Raw genomic sequence first — 22,052 nt, 5'->3', positions numbered from 1 at the left:
AGACCTCAAGGAACTGCATATGGCAGTGTCTGAGGATGGGGCCAATTCACCTTGGGCTGAGACCACCCTTGAGAGGCTGGTGTGAATCAGTCATGCACTACACGAACTGGATGGACCTTATCAAGGCTGTCCTTTTGGGGCTGTCCTTCCTTAAATGGTTGGCCTTTTACAAGGAGGAATGCATGGTCCAGGGGAAATGCAATCAATGAGTTAACTCCCAGGTGCCTATAAATTATGGAATGCTTTCAGGCACAGCTGACCAGTATTCCACAGGCCTCCAGCAGGCTGCTCTCTGAGACCCTTATCAGGAGCAGATTAGAGCAGCAGGCTTGGCAGCCTGGAGAAAGCTAAATGAGGGGCCTATAGAATCCCCTGTTTCAGGAATTATACAAAAGGCCTCAGAGGACCTCCCTTCCTTCATAGACTGGATAGATAAAAGTCTGAGAAGAAAGTTTCCCCAGGGGAGCTTCATCATCAGTTTGTTAAGTCACTAGTGTGGGATGGCATGAATTCAGATCAAAAGCTTGCCTGTGTGAGGATGTGTAAAATGGGGATGGGTAAGTGGATTGTCACCACTAAAGATGTAGGCACCACCTCCTTTCAGGCCAGGGCAATGGCTACCACCGTGCAAACAGCCTGCCAGGAGGAAGTGACTGCCTTAGTCAACACCCTTCAGCAGGTCACTAGGACTCAGGGGCGGACATGCTTTGGCTGTGGACATAACAGCCATTTTAAATGAGAATGCCCCAACAGGTCTCAAAATGCTCCTGGTGCCAGCACAACAGGCACCTTACTGGGCAAGCCCTGTCCCAAGTACAAAAAGAGTTTTCACTGGGCCAAGGATTATAGATCCAAATTTAATCTTAAAGGTAAACCTTTAAACTCCTCTTGGGGCCATCCTCAGCCCCGTTAAGTAAGGGAAAGAGAGGGACCAAAGTTCATTGGACTGTCACCCTGGTCACTGGTATGAGACCTAAAATGACACTCACAATTGGGGACAGGAGCTTTCAGTTCCTAATTGATGTGGGGGCAGACTGTACTGTGAGAAGAAAGTAAGAGGCCCCTCTCTCCTGGCAGCTGGTCCCTGGCCCATCCCTAATGGGTGTGGGTGGACAATCAAGTCATAGGAGACTGCCAGCTGGTGGCCTTGGGTGGATCCTGATGACAAGCAAGGAGAAGTGCTCCCCCTATTGGTCCCTGGTCTTACTCCCAACCTTTTGGGACAGGATGTTCTTGGTGAAGCCGAGGCCTATATTACCACTGATCATAAGGCCCTCTACCAAGACATATTAGACAATGAGAAATATGAACAGCAATTTGAGCAGGGATGAAATGTCCATTCTAACTACCGGGATGATCCTTATTTTGAGCAATTAAAAAACAAACATTCTCTTGTTCACTCCCAATTCTAAAGGCCACTGCTTGCCCTTCTATCCCCAAAATTCGATGGACCCCTGGGGACCCAGTCTGGGTTGAGCAGTGGCCTCTACCTTTTGCTAAGCTAACGCAGTTAAAAATTTTGGTCCAACAGCAACTCGATGTGCGACATATAAGGCCCTCTGCTAGCCCTTGGAATTCACCTGTTTTTTTTTTTTTATTAAAAAAAAAGGCCAATGGCTCTTAGAGACTTTTCATGATCTAAGAAAGATTAATGGGAGGATGCTATCCTTTGGGACACCTCAAAGGGATTGCCCTGGATACCTGCCATCCCTTGTGTTCTCCATTTGACTGTAATTGATATTAAGGATTATTTTTTCTCTATCCCACTCGATCCCAGTAATACAGAAAAGTCTGCCTTTTCATTACCCTCAATAAATTTTCAGGGACCAGATCAGAGGTTTGAGTGGACAGTGTTGCCTCAGAGCATCGCCAATAGTCCTGCTATGTGCCAATATTATATGCTGCACATTTTTACTCCTTTAATAAATCAAACAGATGCCTTATTTTATATCTATATGGATGATATTATTTTGGGGAGTTCCAGCCTTGCCAGGTTGCAAGACTTGATGACTAAGTGACTTACTATCCTTAAAGACAGTAACTTTAAGGTGGACCCTGAAAAAATTCAGACACTGTCTCCCCTTTTAAGATCTTGGGATCCACATTGTTTCTTGAGGGGGTCTCACTGATGAAGCCACAGTTATATTTTCAAGATTCTTACTCAATTCCCTAATTCAATTCCAATAACTGAGAGATTAATTGGATGCAGACATGGATTCCCATTTCCACAGAGGACCTATCCACACTTTTTGACATTTTAAAGGGCTCTGATCTTACTACAAAATTTGTTTTATCCTCACGACATCAACAAATTTTGTGAAAGGTTCAATAAGCTATAGTTACAGCAACTTTAAAGAGGTTTGAGTCTGACATTCCTGTCACCCTGTATCTTTTTCTCAGTGACACGCTCTGCACTGCTTTATTAGCCCAAGATGAAAAAAACCATCAATTGGATTCATATTTCAGTTGGAGGGACCCCACAGGTTTATCCCATGACTCACCAAATAGCAGATTACATTATTAAAGGAAGAGATATTTCAGTAAGAGTGTTTGGCATGGAACCATACTCTGACAATTCCCTACAAAATAGGTGACTTTACATGGCTTCAGAGAAACAATCCTAGGATTGCCTTAGCCTTGGAAGGGTTGGGGGTAGGTATTATTAATTGTCACTATGGTCACCATAAGTGTATGAGCTCCTTTTCACGTTTATCCTGGAGACCACCAAGACTTTTTCACCCCCAACCAAATCCCAAATTTCTAACAATATTTATGGATGGTGGAAATAGGGGAGCCTCATTAGTGGTTTATTCACCCCACGGGCCCAATATTAAAATGACACCTGTCCAAGCCATTTCCCAGGAAGTTGAATGCTCGGCCCAGGTCAAGGAGCTTTATGTAGTTGTACTTGCCTTGGATAAGGTTAGGGAGCCCTTTAATTTGTTTTTAGATAGCCTTTATGTTGTAAATCTGCTACCTTCCTTAGCTGAGGCCCATATTAAATTAGATGCAAATCCCATAACTCCTCTTTTGATTCAGGCCCATTTTTTTTCTCCAACAGTGAGCTTACCCCCTATACCTACACCATCTCAGAGGACATCAAAACATTCCCAGATTCCTGTGAGAGGGAAATGAGCTAGCTGATAGTTTGGCATCTGGGACACAACTAAATACAGTGACTGAGGCTTCAGACTTCCATTATTGACTCATACTAATTGAAGAGGCCTCAAAGATAAATTCCCACAAGTCCCTGTTAAATATCTTAAAAAGATTATCAGAACTTGCAGGTCATGCCAACCCTTCCTTCAATTACCACCCCTGCAAAAGTCAGGTATCAATCATAGAGGATTGTGTCCCAATAATCTTTGGCAGATAGATGTGACTAACTATTCCCCATTTGGCAAAATAAAATACATTTTTCTTTCAGTGGATACATTCTCACATACATGTTGGGCCTCAGCTCATGCTGGAGAGAAGTACAATAATGCTATTAGTCATATGCTTCAGTGTTTTGCCACCTTGGGTCTACCTGACAATATTAAGAGAGACAATGGTCCATGCTTTATAAGCAAACCATTTCAGGAATTCTTACAGACATGGAAAATTTCTCATACTACTGGAATTCCTTATAATCCAAAGGGCCAAACCATAACAAAAAGAGTTAATCATACTTTAAAGATTCAATTATAAAAACAAAAGGGGGAATCATTACCCCCTCATGATCAATTGAAACATGCATTATTTACTTTAAATATTTTAAAATTTTCAAAAGATAATCAGTCACCATTTCAGAAACATTGGTCTATCTATATCTACTCCATATAGTTCCATAAGAGTCAGATTGAGAGATTCATTGACAGGAGCTTGGAGAGGACCCAACCCTCTTCTCACAGCAGGAAGAGGATTTGGATGTATATTCCCCAAAGATGAGAAGAGGCCCATGTGGGTTCCAGCCAGAAATATAAAATATTTGCCACCACTAAAAGATGAGGATGACAATGATGACCCCTCTAGGAGGCTATCTACCCCTGAGAAGCATTCTTTTATTCCCCCAGAAACCAATGAAAATGTGGAAGACGATCCTTTTCCTTGTGACCCTTATGATCAGTGAAGGGGGATTTGGAGACCTTGCCAAGGCCCAAGAGGTTATAGAAGAATGGGGCCTAGCTCAGTCTGCTTTGGCATGGAAGGACAGAGGGTCTGTTGGAACTATGAGGCCCCCATTGGCTATACAGACGGTGAGGGTGTTCAAGCCTTAATTACCATCCACTGGTTTTATTTTAATATTTAATATTAAATATTTTAAATTACTCCCCTGTTCCCTTTTCCATGACCTTTCCACAGGGGACTGCTTTCAGGTACTACCTCATCCTGATAATGGCAGCATTGATGTTAGGAGTGTCCACCCCTCCCTCTGTCACTCTAACTCCTTCCTGGAGTTGCCTCCCTTTTTGCCTCCCCATCCAACAGTGTTTTGTTGTGGGGAAGGAATGGCCTTTAGACTCCCTGCCAGAAGTAGTTCTTCAAAACAAAAAGGTTTTGGACCCACTAAATGCCAAAAAAGTTGGCATCTGCTTGTTTTTTCAGGAAAAAATGCTGCTTCTACACCAACAAATTGGGCATTGTCAGAGATCAAATCAAAATCCTCTAAGAAGACTTGGAGAGATGATGCCATGAACATCAAGAAAAATCCCTGTGGAATGGCTTTCATGGCCTCCTGACTTATAGTCTTCCTCTACTTGGACCCTTGCTTTTCCTCCTTCTCCTACTTACCCTTGGGCCATGCATTCTTAACAAGCTTGTGCAGTTTATCCAGCAGAGGTTAAGGGCAATTAAGCTGCATCAAGTAGAAATATATTATCATCCGTTAGTTACTCAGGAATCCAATTGCGCCTAGGCCCAGGCATCTTCCTAGAAAAGACCCCTCTGCTCTACATCTGACCAATAATGGGTAAGACCCAGATGTGCTAGGAAGACCTAAGACAGGTCCTGGAGGAGCTCCTGACAAGCTCCTGACATGGTACTCAATGAAAGGTAAGATCTCCATGTGGGGTACAACCTAAGATAGGGTCCATGTCTGCTGTCAAATAAAAAAGGGGGAAATGTTGGGCCTCATAAGGCCTGCTGAATCTACCTGAGCCTGGCTCGAGTTTGGAGAACTGTCTTTAGCTTCTGATTTAAGAGTTGCCACTTCTGGGCAAAAGTGATTCAGCATATCTGCCTTAAAATTAACCCTGCCTGGTAACTGTTATGTGGAGTTTTGTCACTGGCCCATCTCTCCTTGCACTACCTAACCTTTCCCTCTATGTCATCTTACCTCACTTCCTTAATGCTGACCCTTGACCCAAACCTATAAAAAGCACTACTTTATTCAATAAACTGAGTTCCTGTTTCGACAGATCTCCCAGCTCGGTAGTGTTTTATTCCCTGAGGCATCCAGGGAGGTTCAGGCTTTTGACAATCATCATCTTGCTTAGCCACAGAGGGCGTCCAGCTGGACTGGCCATCCTCCTCTCAGCTCCACCTGCCAGATACTGACCTGGCACATGCCTAAAAATATATTCAAGTTCTAATGAAAATATTTAAGGAAACTATGGGAAGAAAAATGTGAATTTGACCTGTAACTTTTCATTTTATGTGCAAAAAATTAAATGAAGCAGACTTCACTGTTCCTACAGAAACAACTGAAAGTGATACCTTAACTGTTGTATTTCTAACCCTTCAGCTACTACTGATCTCTCTTCCAAACAGGGAGGCCCCATAGAAGACGTCTCTCTGGAACATGAAGGTTATCAAAAGATGGGCTATGGCTCTGCAACCTTTCATCCCCAATTGTGCATTCAGGCAAATCTAGTCCTACTGAAGCCCATATACATAACAAGGATGAAACATTATTTAACAACTTCTTCGTCCCACATGTACTGTGTCACAGAATGTGGAATCTGCAATATCCAACCTACTTAACACCATCTACACCTGAGAAACCTCTGCATCTCAGAAATTGCTTTAGTATCCTGAAATTGAATTTCCTTCAATTGTGCCATTGAAGCTGGTGGTACTAGAAAGGCAATAAAAAGTCTAATCAAGTATTACTGAAGCGTGATCCCCATAACCTTATGTCTACTACTTTCAAAACTATGTATAGAATTTCTCACACAAATTGGGATGTAGAAAGCAAGGTTCAAAACTTCTAGGAACCAGATATTCTGTTTTCTAATCTGTCTTTCTATTGTACAGCAGAAGCAATGACTGTGTGTGCATACTGACAGTACTAGTATAACAACCGCAACTTTCCACTGCCATGGCTGTAGAGCCTCCATGTCCCCAGGGAAACCACACACTAGAAGAGTCAGACAACAAGGGCTTCTGCCCATCTCACCACGTAGACCAACAAAACCACAGTATGACCCAGGTCCATCTCATTCCCAATAGACTCTTATATGTAGTTCAGTAGACTTGTTCATACTGGCCTGTGGAGAGCACACTTTACACACATAAAATAGTGTGATTTGTAGCCTCCCTCCTTCCCAGGTCCATCTCATTCCCAATAGACTCTTATATGTAGTTCAGTAGACTTGTTCATACTGGCCTGTGGAGAGCACACTTTACACACATAAAATAGTGTGGTTTGTAGCCTCCCTCCTCCCAATACCTGCATTAGAGGAGAATTTGGGAAAGAATTTGCACACTACCTCCTACTGGTGTTCCTGATTATTAGGGCTAGCCAGAGTCTCTTATTAACTTGGACAATCCAGCTGGACATCAGGACACTAGCAGTGAGCTCCTCTTCTTGGGAATCAGAGATCAAGTAACTCAGACAGCTGAGGCCTTCCCAGCTAAGGGCAGACAGGGTCCTAGTCTGAGAAATATTTTTTTCTGTATGATTTTCCATTCTCCAGGAGCTCTCCCTGTTCCTCTTAAAAGGCACATTCATTTCCACATTCAAGTCCAGTGTAGATCCCTACCTCATTGCTGAGAACTCTTGCTGCCAATTTTTAATCAAAGTCAAACAGTAACAACAATTAACAAAAACAGTCGTCATCGATTTAAAATTAATGAGCAGTAAATGAAACTTGCCTTCTGGCTTGACAGGCAAGTCTCCCTGGAGACACTGATTGGACAGAGTGTCGTGAGTGACATGAGCCCTTCCCTTAGGGTTAGTGCCTGACGAAGATATACAGCATAATAGTCCCAGTCCCAGTTAGCCATTCATGCCCATGCCTTTTCCAGACCTGCAGAGATGTGCATTTCAGTAGCAAATGTGTCTGTCTTCTATCTATCTTCCCACCTGTCCCACCAGGCAGGGACCATCATTTCAATCAGCCCTGCTCAGTGGCCTACTCCTACCATTTATGGGCAGTGACACTCCACTCACCATGCTGGGACTTTGGAACTTGCTTGAACTTCCCTCACAACACCTAGCAGCAGTGCTCAGAGCACTTCACATGGAATCATTTAAGCTGGTCAGCTACAGAACAAAACCTCCAGCATAACTCCCTGAAGAACCTGCCTCTTATCCTGACAGTCAAGTCTACCTCAAGGCCCTGATTGGCCAATTTGTCTTGAGTGATATGAACACTTTTGTTAGGGTTAGAATATTCTGAAGGTACATAGCCTATTGGTTCCTGATTCAGGTTATCCTTTACAGGGACAAAACGTTTCTAGGTATGCAGAGATTTGTAATTCAATAACATTTGGTGCCTTATCTAATAGCCTTCCTGTTTGTCTTTCCATCCAGTCCAGGGAGTACCCACTACTCTACCTAGTGATGCACACCATCCTGTGCCTCCCATCTGTGAACAATGACCCTCCTATCACCATTTGGGGCCTTTGGAATATCCTCGAGCTTGCCTCAAAATCTGTGGTGTCCACTCTCAAATCTCAGAACACTGGGGCTTTCAAGCCTGCTCAGAAACAGAGCAGAACCTAGAGTGCTGCCTCTAGAAGGGCCTGCCTTCTCTTCTGCATGGAGGCCCTGATTGGCCCTTTAATCTTGAGTGATATAAACACCTCTGTTAGGGTTAGAATGTGCTTAAGGTACATAGCATATTGGTTCTTGGTTCAGGCTTCCTATCCAAGGACAAAACTTTTCCAGGTCACCCACGAATACTTCCTTCCCCTTCTTCTTACTGTAATCAAGGTGGATAACTAGTATAATGAAATTGAAGTGGAGTTATCAGTCTGTCCCACAATTACAGAAAGAGAGTTTAGGAAACAAGGGTTTGAGTTTTTTCTTATGTTGGGTTCAGGTAAACTGCAGCTACTTTTTAAATGGTAGGCATGAGACAAACCTAACAGAATAGCAAGAAAGTAATGATAAACACTGAAGTTCATTATTGTTAGCCTGAACATCTTCTTCAGTGAGGAATGGAAAACGAAACAGATATACACATATATATCCTTCAACGTTCCATAGATGAACAGAACTCATAGAATAAATCTCTCTGTATATAGAAAGTTTATTCATTCAAATATCTCACAAGCTGTAGTCCAACTAGTCCAAACAATGGCTGACTATCAATGGAAAGTTGAAGAAGCAAATAGTTATTCAGTGCAGGTAGCTGAATATCTCAGATGGTCTTCAGTATATAACAGAATTCCAAGGAGTAGCAAAAAAAAAATGAACTTGGTAGCCAGAGGTAGGGCAAGCAGAAAAAGAGAAAAAGCTAATACTTTCAATGTCCTTTACATAGACAGGATATAATCAGACTAGACACAGCTGTGGATGAGATTAAAGGTGAATTTTATCACCTTAAAACACTCAGATTAAAGAAGGATTTTTCCACTTCAAAAGATGTGAGTATGAAAAATTCCCCACAGTACCCAACTCTTTGTGTTTGCCGTAGGTCCAGATATAGTAAAAATGACTGCCTAGACTAGCCAACACACTAGGCAATGCAGAAGAACTGAGAAAGAGTTTTTTTGCTGGGGCAGGCAATAAGAGCATGTGAGCCATTTCCAAAGCAATGGTTTTCTTCAACAAAGCAAGCACTGGGATTTCACTTTGGGAATATGGATAGGACCAAATGTGGGTTCAACTACTCTGAGCCATGCTAAATAATATCTATGCTAAATTAAATCCTATTCTGAATGTAATCACAATGTAAAATCAGAGCTTTAAGGGCACTCTTTGCACAAAATCATGCTGAAATATATGCAATTTCAAAGAATGATGGACAGAAATGCCTTTGGAATTTTTATTTTGGACCACAATTTCTTACCTGAAAATCAAGTAAATGACTCCACTAAAGTAGATGCTCAGGAGGTAATGCCTTTTAGTAATCATGATTTCTGATCTATCAGATTGATGTTTTAATGCAACATTTCCCACTTATACAAAGGACAGAGAGCACCAGTTCAGAAAACTTCAATTCAAAAATACATCTGTCAGCACTGTGGACAGTATCCTTGAGGGGAAACAAACCTATAAATTGCAATACACTGTTTATTTTTTAAATCATTTTGATACATGATACTTCCACATAGCAATGAATATTTTAGAATTTGATCTGTGGATATTGGCATGGCGGCACACACCAATAATAACAGCACTCAGGAAGAATGAGGCCCAAATTTGCTGCCAACCCAGTCTACAAATTGAGAACAGGACAGCCAAGGCTACACAAGAAAATTCTGTCTGAAAAACAAACAAACAAGCAAACAAAAGAATTCACTCTGTGGACCAAGCTGACCACAATCTCAGAGAGATTAGCCTACCATGGACTCCCAGGTCTAGAATTACAGGGATGCACTTCTGAGCCAAGTGGAGATATGTTTATAAAATGACCTATCCTTGAATCAAGGAACAAAATTATAAAATAAGATGTACAAAGGAACCATTTTTCTTTTAATGAACAGTACTAAATCTTCAAATGCTACAATTATTTACACCTGAAAAACATTTCTGCCATCAATAAGTGTTTTTTTGCTTTAATATTATCTATTTAAAAATGTTTGTGTGTATACAACTATGCTACGGTATATATGTGCCAGTGAGAGGACAACTTGTTATTTATTATCTACATCCCATATGTGAGTTCTCAAAATGGAACCCAAAGAGTCTTAGCCGGTGACCAAAATGGCCCTCATTTAGGTTGAAAAAAATTATGTATGTGCTAGTGTGTGAGTTTGCATATACAGCAGCAAACTGTAAAATTTATAATTAAAAAGTATAAATTTTTTAATATTTATGCAAATATTAAAAAAAATGTAGGAGTGATAATTGCTACCCAGAGGTTGAGCTCAAATCATCAAGGTTAGCAACAACCAACTTTACCTACTAAGACAGTTCTCTGACATTCACTTATAGTTCTGAGAAAGTGTTAAGAACAAGTATTTACTCCTAAGAATGAAGTAACACATTTCAAACCAGGAAATCAGTAAATTATTTTCATTTGTTAAGAGCATTTATTATTCAAATAACATCATTTTCTTCCATCCTCAGATGACAATTTGTTTATAATCTGAATAGAAGATAATATTGTATGAATATACTGTTTCAACTAAGTTTGAGTACCAATGAGTTCAGGGGGAAAGTTTGTGGTATGTAAAACTGGCAAAGTAACCTTGAAGATCGTGTAACAATGACAAAAATAATCCCCAGTGTCACACACCCTTCATATATCTGCCATGACCTAAGATCCCTTACTTACATTACGGACACATAACATGCTTTTTTTGAAATAAATCTCGTTTCTGTTACATTATCTAATATCTCTAGATAATTCTCTTAGAAGGCAGTTCTTCAAGATGTGACATATAGTAAATATGGGAACATAAAGAAACATGGGACATCAAACAATATGTACATACATAAACACATACTATTGAACATTTTAACATTAATTAATTACTGACATTTAAGCAAGGCTGAAAGCAAAGGAATTTATGAAAACATTAAAAAAGTACCACGCTTTCTCAGAGACCCTTCCTTGAAAACTATGATCACACACTACCTGACAGAAATAAGCAATGGACCACATAGATGATGATGGAGATCCCATTCTATACATTCCAGCAGAAAAATACCTATCATGAAGTAAATGCATTAGAACATGAACAGCCGCCACAGAAAGAATACCAGAACAACCTAATAAACTTCTTTGAATGGATTTGCTACACATACAAAAAACTTTAATACCTACTCCAATGTCTCAAATTACTGACTATAACCACTGTTGGTGATCTCCTCCATTACATTTAAGCGAACATGGTAAATCATTTACTTCCTCCAAAAAAAAAACAAATTTAAAAAGTTTAAAACAAATTTAAAAGTTTATTTTCTCAAAATTGAATACATTTACTAAATCCAAAGTTATCAAATCTTATATACAAATAGGGTCGCTCTCTTCTATGAGTTCTTTTCTACTTCTCGATCTCAAGATATATAAAGATTTAAGATATTTACAGTACTAGAGACATGGATTGGCAGTGAAGTTCATTCCCAGAACCTAGGTCAGGTTTTTACAATGTTCTATAATTCCTGTTACAAGAAGTTCATAAGGTCTGTTCTTCATGGAAACCAGAATGGACAGGAACATAAACTCAAAAAGACATACTGAGATCACATAACAGAAATTAAAGCAAATTCTTAAACTAATATGTTTACTCATGAGTGTGTTGTGTAGGCATTCATTCCTGGAACTCAGGTGTTGAGGCATCTACCAGTTTCTACAGAGTTTTTCTTCATAAAGTCCTTCATGTAATAGAAATCAAACATGTAGTTTTGAAGTCAGAGAAATGAATCCTCATTGTTGGAATCATTTGTGAACAGGAAAAGCAGCCCTCTTGAAGAAGTATGTTACTTGGCGTGGGATTGATAGTTTCAACTGCATAGCATCTGTAATTCCCACTCTCTGCTACATGCTGCAGGTTGAGGATGTGAGCTCTGAGCTTCCTGCTTTAGCGACCATGTATGACACTTGTGATTCCCATTTCATAGAGATCCCATATCCCACTGGAACCGTAAGGCAAAACCAACACATTTGGAAGTTGACATTGTGTTTTGTTACAGAAATAGCACTAATACACACACATAAATTTTATAACTGAATGATTTATTTCAAGTAATTGAAGAGAATTGAGAAATCTATGAAGGTTACCTTACGGTTTAAATTCCTAGGCCTTTTTTCCATATTGACTTTTAATTGGAAACAAAAGAAGGATGCAATGTCATAATGCATGAATACATTGTTGACACTTGTTAGAATTTTCCTCCCAAATAATCTCCTGTAATTGAATGCAAGTTAGTTGATCAAAGACCTTCACAAATCTTTTATCCTAACAGATTTTCTTGAGAATGAGTTCTTTCAGGTTCTCAAAGACTACTGTGATATGCAAAGGCTTTAAGAGGTTGCTCACACACCAAAACTTTTACTCTTCTATACTGGTACAATGAAGTGCAAAAGTGTACCATACTGACTACGTTCATAAGGTTTCTCTGGAGCATGACTTTTTCTTCTGATTTCAAAGACAACTCCATGAAAAGGATTTACCACATTGCTTATCCAGAGGGTCTTAGTGCAGTATGTGTTCTTCTATGTATGTGGAGATAATTGCATTAAGAAAAGGTTTTATCACATTGCTTACATGTGTAAGGTTTCTCTCTACTATCCCTTTATAGACTTTGACTTTCAAGTTGACTTTGACATGCAAAACATGCAAAATTAATTTGCATGTTGGAACATGGTAAAAAAATTAATACCTATTTATTGCTTTTTAGGTACCAGCCTCCACTAAATTTTAGAGTGACATTTTACATCAGGTGACACCTTCAATGACATAAACAAATCCCATATCCCTAAATCATGACTGATTAAAAAATTAGTTGTAAAACAGCACATATATTATGATTTTCAAGCTCAGAACCTCTATAACTTTCTGGTTCACTGGGTGGATATGTATCACAGATCAGTTCCCAAGAGTGCTATGTTACTAATCATTAAGTAGTTACTGGTGACAATAAATTTTTGTTATTTGCATTGAGCTAGTGTTTGAGTTATTTTGGATTCAGCAGACCAAAGTATACAAAGGCCTTACCATATTTCTTATATTTTGAGAATTTCTCTCCAGTATGAACTTATGATAATGAAGAATGTAGATATGTACAAAACCCTCATATTTAACACATTTATAATGTTTCTCTCGAGTAGGAATTCTTTCATGATGATGAAGAGTATACAAATGTGGAATAGCTTCACCATGTTAAATGCACTCATAGTCTTTCTGTCCAATATGAATTCTTTCATGAATTTCAAGATGATTTTGAAGAGCAAGTTTTACCACATTGGTTACATTTGTAAGGCTTCTTCCCAGTATGTGTTCTTTATCTTATAGGACAATAATATTACATCGAAAGGCTTTATCACATTGGTTTCTCTCCAGTGTGTACTCTCCAATGTACATGAATATTATTATGGCATTTAAAGGCTTGACACATTAGTTACATTAATAGGGTTTCACTGCATGAGGTGTTCTTGTTCAAGATGACTCTTACATGAAAAGCCTTTATGATATTGGTTAAATTCATAGAGATTTCCTGCAACATGCATTTTTTATACTTAAGAGATGACTGTGTTGTACAAAGGAGATGCCATACTGATTACATTAATAAAGTGTTTTTTTTTTCTCCAGGGTAAGTTATGTTTTCAGAAATTACTCTGAAATGCATACACATTATCACGTTAGGTAATTCAAAGGATTTCTCTCAAGTATGTGTTCTTTTCTGGACTACCAGATGACTGTTCAGTGCAAAGGCTTTACCTCGTTGGTTACGTTCAAAAGGTTTCTTTCCAGTGTGGGTTCCTTTAGGTCTTAGGAGATCACTGTTACATGCAAAGGCTTTACCACATCATTTATGTTCATAAGTTTTCTCTCCAGTATGGGTTCTTTTATGTACTAAGAGATGACTCTTACCTGCAAAGCCTTTACCACATTGGTTACATTCATAAGGTTTCTCTCTAGTGTGAGTTCTTTTATGTACTAGGAGATTACTGGTAGCTGCAAAGGCTTTACCACATTGGTTGCATTCATAGGGTTTTTCTCCAGTGTGAGTTCTGCTATGTAATAGGAGAGCACTCCTTCGTGCAAAGGCTTTCCCACACTGGTTACATTTATAAGGTTTCTCTCCAGTGTGAGTTCTTTTATGTATTAGAAGAACACTGTTATCTGCAAAGGCTTTACCACACTGGTTACATTCATAAGGTTTCTCTCCAGTGTGCGTTCTTTTATGTCTTAAGAGATGACTGTTATCTGCAAAGGCTTTACAACACTGGTTACATTCATAAGGTTTCTCTCCAGTGTGAGTTCTTTTATGAATTATGAAAACATTCTTGTATGCAAAGGCTTTACCACACTGGTTACATTCATAGGGTTTTTCTCCAGTGTGAGTTCTGTTATGTGAGAGGAGAGTACTCCTCTGTGCAAAGGCTTTACCACATTGGTCACATTCATGCGGTTTCTCTCCCGTGTGAGTTCTTTTATGTAGATGGAGATTACTGTTAGTTGAAAACGCTTTACCACATTCATTGCATTCATAAGATTTCTCTCCCGTGTGAGTTCTTTTGTGTATTTGAAGATTACTATTACATGCAAAGGCTTTTCCACATTGTATACATTCATAAGGTTTCTCTCCAGTGTGAGTTCTTTTATGTATTAAGAGATCACTACTATGTGCAAAGGCTTTACCACACTGGTTACATTCATGGGGTTTTTCTCCAGTGTGAGTTCTGTTATGTACTAGGAGAGCACTCCTCTGTGCAAAGGCTTTATCACACTGGTTACATTCATAAGGTTTCTCTCCAGTGTGAGTTCTTTTATGTCTTAGGAGATGACTGTTGTGTGCAAAGGCTTTACCACACTGGTTACATTTATGGGGTTTCTCCTCTATATGTGTCCTTTTATGTCTTAGGAGATAACTGTTATTTGCAAAAGCGTTACCATATTGTTTTGATTCATAGCGATCCGCACCAGTGTGCATACTTTCATATGTGTGGGAATTCCTGTGATGTGCAAAGACTTCATCATATTGAGTATCTTCAGGGGGGTTGTGTCCACTATGACTGTTTTCATACCTGCAAAGATAATTAGCACATATGAAAGCTTTACCACATTCATTACACTGATGAATCTAATTGTCCATGTCACATAATTTTACATTTTGGTTTAAAGGTAAATAGGAATTACATTTTGAGTTTTCATCATTATTTTTACTTTCATGGTGATCTCCTTCTCTAGCGGTTGTTTTGCATATTTGAAAATACTTGTGATGGTAAAAATATTCACCTGGCTCACATTTATATCATACTTTTTTCTATAAGATATTTTTCCACAGATTTGTAGAAAACTGCAAGACCTCAAAACTTTAACACAGTGGCTAGATTAATAAATTTCCCTATACTGTGCACCATGGTAAATTGGCAAAGATAAATGTGACAAGCAGAAGAATTTTATATTCTTAAAACTACATTTTCTGAAGTGTGATTTTGTGAGAATTCCTAATGAAGTTGAATGACTAGTTAATTGATGTTGGTGTATATTGTGTGAAAATGTGTCAGTGTGTGTGAGAGAATGCTGATTGTTGAGTCAGCAGAGAGCTAAGTGCTTACCAGATTGCAGAATTGCTCTTTTTATGGCTCATCACCTGCCCTATATTTTGTAGATATTTGTCCATCCTTACTTATCTTTTGTAAATAATAAAGAGCTGACAACTGATAGCAGGGCACAAAATGGAGGCCAGAGCTTCTGAGAGAGGATTGCTGGGAAGAAGAAATCAAATGACAGGCGATTCACCAGCAGGGCACTGAGGGTAACAGATGGACATGGAATTGAACAAAGAGGTACAGCTGGACATGTATTGGGACACTGTGCTAGGTTCATTTGAGTTAGGGAAAAAAGGGTTCAGAATCTGCCTAAATTGCCTAAGCTGTAAAGTATTAAAAAAGCCTCTGTGTCATTATTTGTACTGCTTGCATCTCTGAATACCCCATGTAAAGCATAATAGGTATCACCTTATAAACATCTACTCAAAATGGGGAATACTACATATTTTATTTGTTCTGGGTGGTACATTGTTTCTTTCAATAAACCTATACTAATATGACTTGTATTCAGTGTGATATATAATAGACCTATTAAAAGAAAATTAATAAATGACATGGTTTTATGTTGTATTTACACATTTGATTTTTGTTCATCATAGACATGTGCTATAGGGATTATGGTTTTTCCACAATATTCTTGACTCTAAAAAAAACTGCACTTCTCACAAAACTTAGCAACATTACTATAAGTACATGAGTAATCCCAGCTTTACTATGGACTAGTTTATGAGGATAATGTTTTGGACATACTTTCATCACCTATTTAATGTGAATACCTGTGGCAATATCTTAGTTATAGGAGATTAAACAAATTGCAGATTGTACCTTACAGTGCTAACAGGTCTATGATTTAAACATTGATCTTGCATAAGGTATGATTTCCTTGTATTCTTTGTTAGAGGAGTGCCTTGCAAACACACATCAAATACCTAACATGAAGGTACATGGTTTAGTAACAAGTTAGTAATCCTCAATAAATACACTTAAAGCAGCTCATTGACACTGTTCCTTCTTTGTCAAATATGTCTTCCAGGACATATTAAAATTTTCACAGAACCATATTCACATCAGCTTACAGATGAAAATTACCTTGAATGTCTTCTAGAACTTTGACAATGCTCTTCAACATTATGACCTTCCCAATTATAACTTAAAATAGAGTAAAAGAAAATGTATGATTTATTATTGGAAATAAGGCTAAATTTAGGTCATGATATTGGTTCAATCAAAGAACCATTGACCTCCTTCTTCATCCCTCCTTTCTTCATTCAGAAGAAATTACAGAAGCGTACCAATAATGAATAAAGAGTTTCCCCATATATTAAAAAGTAAAGAAAATTCATTGTTCTACCTATAGCAGTGAGGTTCCTGTACGTCTCCAGCATCACATCTTTGTAGAGACTCCTTTGGGAAGGATCCAGCAAAGCCCACTCTTCTAGAGTGAAGTTCACATGCACATCATTGTAGGTCAATGTACTCTGAAATATCCATACATGTGTACAACAGAAAGCATGATACTTAGAAAACTGAAAACATATACTTCATTTACAACATTTTCACAGAATCCTGTTGTTTCTTCTGCTTATTTTCTGACACACAGTTTCTAATGAAATACCTAGCTCCATTCAATAGGAAACTGTATAATGAGGTTCACCTCTCTAATTTCTGCATCCTTTAATAAGGATATATACTTTCAAGAAAAATGCCAATTAAGAAAGAGAGAGAGCATAAAGATTCAACAGTAGTAGGCCCACATAAGAGAAAGAGTATAAATGATTCCTGACTCTAAAAACAATGAACAAGCTGGGTGTATTTTCTGATGTCTTTAATCACAAAATCACTTAGGAGATAGAGGCAGGGTTATCTCATAAAGCTAGATGCTAGCCTGCTTTATGCAATAAGTTCCAGGACACTCAGAGGTACATAATAAGACCCTGAATATTATGCAAAAATTGATCAAACAAAAAAGAAAGAACTTAAAAATCTTTCTCAAGTTTCTACAAAGAGTTATACATTCTTTCCAGTTCAGTATATATGTCAAGAAACCTGAAGTGCCTCATTTTAAACTGTAACATTAGTATGATCTTGCTAAAATGAAATATATCTTTGAACACTTACAAAGGACAGATGAAAATTTTAGCAATGTAAATGTTGGTAATAATAAGCAACATGGGGGATGGAGGTATGGCTCGGTGATTAAGAACACTGCTCTTCCAGAGGACCCAGAGTAAATTCTCAGCACCCACATGACAGCTCATAGCTATTTGTAACACAAATATACTCAATAAAATACTAAAAAACCAAATCCAAGAATGCATTAAAGATATACATGATGAACCAATAGGCTTCATCTCAGGGATATAGGGATGATTCAACATTCATGGTTCCATCAATGTAATCCACCATATAAACAAACTGAAAGTATCAAAATAATATCATCTCATTAGATGAGAAAAAGCCTTTGCAAAAATACAACATTCCTTCCTGTTAAAAGACTTGGAGAAATCAGACATACAAGGAATCAGGCACATACATAACATAACAAAGGCAGTAAAATGCAAGCTGATATTCAACATCAAATTATTTGAAGAGAAACTTTAAGAAACTCCACTCATATGAGGTACAGGACAAGGATGCATACCCTCTCTATATCTCTTTCATATATTCCTTAATTCCTAGTTAGAGCAATAAGACAACTGAAGGTTATCAATGAGATGCGAAGCAGAAAGAAAGAAGTATCACTATTGAAAGATGATTTACTTTAAATACATAGGTGACCCAAGAAATTCTACTGGAGAATTCTTACTGTTGATATACACTTTCCACAAAGTGGCTGAGAACACAATAAACTAAAATTTCACTAGCCCTTCTGTACACAAATGAAAAAAATTGGACTGAGAATGAAATTTGGGAAACAACACCCTGAACAGTAGCCACAAACAGTATAAAATATTTTGTTGTAACTCTAACTAAGCAAGTGAAAGTCTTCTATGACTAGAATTTCAAGTATTTAAAGAAAGAAACTGAAGATACCAGAAGATGGTAAGATCTCCCAAAATCATGGATATATAGAATTAACATAGTAAAAGAGCATTCTTTAAAAAAAATGCAGTCCACAGGTTCAATCCATTTCCCAAAAACATTCCAACATAATTCTTTACAGACCTTGAAAAAGCAAACATTAACTTCATATGGAAAAATAAAATACCCTTGATAGCAGACCAATCCTGTAAAATTGGAATAAGGACACAGAAATAAACCCACATTCCTACTGGAACTTTACTTTCAACAAAGATAAAATCATACAATGGGAAAAAAAGACAGCATCTTCAACAAATGGTGGTGGTACAACTATATGTCTACATGTAGAAAAATGAAAATAGACCCTTTGTATCACTCTGCAGAAACTCAAGTCCAAGGGGATCAAAGACCTTGACATAAAACCAGAAACTCTAAATCATTTAGAAGACAAGGTGGAGAAAAATTTGGAACTCATTAACACAGGAGATAATAGAACAAGAACAGCACAGGATCTAAGATCAACAATTAATAAATGGGATCTCAAGAAACTGAAAAGCTTCTATAAGTCAAAGGACACTATCACTCAAACAAACAGCAGTCAACAGTTCGGGAAAATATCTACACCAACCCTACATCAGACAGAAAGGTAATATCAAAAATATACAAAGAACTTAGGATATTAAACACCAACAAATCAAATAATCCAATTTAAAAATGGGGTTCAGAGCTAAACTGAGAAGCCACAAGAGAGGAATCTCAAAAGGCATAGAAGCACTTAAAAATGATTGAAATCCTTGGACATCACACAAATGGAAATCAAAATGACTCTAAGATTCCATCTTACACCACTCAAATGACTAAGATAAAAAATTCAAGTAACAACATATTCTGGTGAGGATGTGGAGAAAAGGGAACTTTCCTCCACTGCTGATGGGAGTGTAAACTTGTTCAATTTCTCTGAAATCAATCTAGTGTATTCTCAGAAAGCTGGGAAGAGTTCTACCTCAATACCCAGCTATACCACTCCAGGGAATATATTCAAAAGATGGCCCATTATAGAACAAGGACATTTGTTCTACTATGGTCAGACCTGTTTTATTCATAACAGTCAGAAACTAAGGAATGGATAAAGAAGTTCTAGTACATTTACACATGGAACACTACCCAGGTATTAAAAATAAGAAATCATGGAAATTGCAGGCAAATGGATTGAACTAGAAAAGATCATCCTGAGATAGTTAACCTAGACATAGAAACACATAGTTTATAAACTGATATTAGACCTATAGTACAGGATAACAATACTACAATCCATCCACCTGAAGAAGCTAAGAAACAAGAAGGGTCCATAGTAGGTTGCCAGAATGTCGCTCAGAATAGAAAACAGAAGAGACAGCAGAAGTGGGAACTCGGCAGAAGTTGAAATGGGGAGGGAAACAAATGTGGGCATCAGATGTGGGGAGAATTGTAGTAGGAGGTGAGAGGGCTGAGAACAAGAAGGGAAACTGAGAGGGGCATCTCTTTGACAAGCTGGAGTCATTTGACAGGGAAGGTTCCTGAGAGGATATTGGTGTGACTCTCACTGAGACTCCTAATGGAGGGGCGGAGGAAAGAGACATGGAAACTGAAGTAACCACCTGCTAGCAGACAGGACTAGTGGAGAGAGGGAACAAAAACTGAATCACAAAAATCATGATCCAAAAATTACCCTGCCTACAAGAAGTTTAGGGTGGGGAGAAAGAAGGATGAGGGTGGGCTGAGAGGAGAGGAAGGAGGGATTACCCTATGGATGTGAAGTCAAAAAACAAAGTAATTTCTTAAAAAATTAATACACTCAGAGAGGGACAGTAGGCTTGAGAGGGGATAAGGGAGGGGGCTATCAGTGGGATATAAAATGAAAGTAATAAATAAAAGAGAAAAAAATAATATTTATACATTCTCTGAAAATGCAGTGAAAACTGGCAACATGACCGTGACCATCAAATTAGAATGTTCAAAATGAACCCCCAAAAGTGTCATCACGTCTTCATATATGTCACAGCCTAAGAAAAATATTACACACATACAACATGTTTTTTTTGAAATAAATTTCATTGTTGTTGCATTATCTAGAACCTGTAGAAAATTCTCTCACAAGGCAGACCTTCAGCATGATGTGCCATATAGTAACAAATGAGGACATAAAGACGCATGTAACTTCAAACCATACATACATACATAAATTGTATTGAGCACTTTAATATTAACATTGTTAAAATATGCTGACAAAACAGAACACATTGGGGGTACATCTTCCATCCATGCACTTGTACTCAGAAAGCTGACACATGAGAATCAAGAATTCAAATGTAGCCTTGACTAATTATTAACATCCAAACCAGGTTTGAAAACAAACATCACCATCTAAGAAATCAGTCCCGAATTTTTAATTCTACCTTACTTAATTTTTTAGATCATGAGCAGGATAAGAAATATCTGAGGCCAAATTACAACACAAATGACCTCTAGCTTAATTTTTCATGGAGCCTATTTTCCACTGAAATCCTATCACCTCCACTTCCTATGTAGGTACATACATAGGCATAATATTTTTTCTCCTAACCTGCTACTGTGTTGCTGTGATTGAATACCCTAACCACCAACATCTCCAGTCATGAATGAGTTTACTTGTTTGGTCCTGTCAGACCACAGTCCATCATTTTGGAAACCTAGGATAGAAACTGAAGTTTCAAGAAAACTTAAGCAAAAACCATGGCAAATATTGTTTCCTGCCTTGCTCTCTTGTTTCTTCATCGTCTCATGCTCAGCTAGCTTTCTTGTCGAGCTAAGGGCTGCCTGCTTAAGGATACTGCCACCCTCAATTGACTATCCTTCTATAAAAATCATGAGTCAACACAGTCTCTCACTTTCATAGAAACCAGCCATTTTCTCATCACTTTATTTATTTTTTCACTTTATATCCTTCTTACAGCTCGTAGTCCTCTTTTCCAGGTATCATCCTCCCACCCACTTCGCCTACTCCTCCTCTCCTTCTTCTCAGGCAAGGGAAGCCTCCCCACACCAACTCTACTCATCACGTCAAGTTGCATGCGAAATAAGTGCATCTTCTTCCACTGAGGCCAGACAACACAGCCCAACTAGGGCAAAGTGACTCATAAACAGACAACTGTGTCCATGTCACCCATAGTGCCCATTTCAAATGCTAGGTGACAGACATGAACACAAAGCTGCCCATCAGCTAAATATGTGTAGGGTGCCTAGCTCCAGTCCATGCATGCTCTTTGGATGCCATTTTATGATGGCATGCTGCCAACTGAATTTGCCATGTGAAAAAAATTCAGAATTCTCAGCAGAATTATGAAGATGTATTTAGCACAGAGACAAAATATGACTTTTGTACTTACTTTACAATGACAATAATGCAAATTGTGT

At 38.3% G+C, this 22,052-nt stretch overlaps 1 protein-coding gene across 1 annotated transcript; it reads right to left on the bottom strand.

Annotated features, from left to right (window-relative positions):
- Positions 1 to 6,917: 6,917 nt before the first annotated feature.
- On the bottom strand, positions 6,918 to 21,694 carry LOC132650765 (zinc finger protein 431-like). Its single transcript, XM_060376088.1, has 5 exons — positions 21,590 to 21,694; positions 16,951 to 17,077; positions 16,689 to 16,749; positions 13,981 to 14,819; positions 6,918 to 6,985 (listed from the first exon to the last, which is right to left on the bottom strand). The coding sequence occupies exons 1-5, from the start codon at positions 21,692 to 21,694 to the stop codon at positions 6,918 to 6,920; spliced, it is 1,200 nt and encodes a 399-aa protein (XP_060232071.1).
- Between the last annotated feature and the right edge of the window lie 358 nt (positions 21,695 to 22,052).

The sequence above is a fragment of the Meriones unguiculatus genome (genome assembly GCF_030254825.1).
Source record: "Meriones unguiculatus strain TT.TT164.6M chromosome 13 unlocalized genomic scaffold, Bangor_MerUng_6.1 Chr13_unordered_Scaffold_33, whole genome shotgun sequence".
Lineage (NCBI taxonomy): Eukaryota > Metazoa > Chordata > Mammalia > Rodentia > Muridae > Meriones > Meriones unguiculatus.
This window is presented reverse-complemented; position numbering and strand designations above follow the sequence as displayed.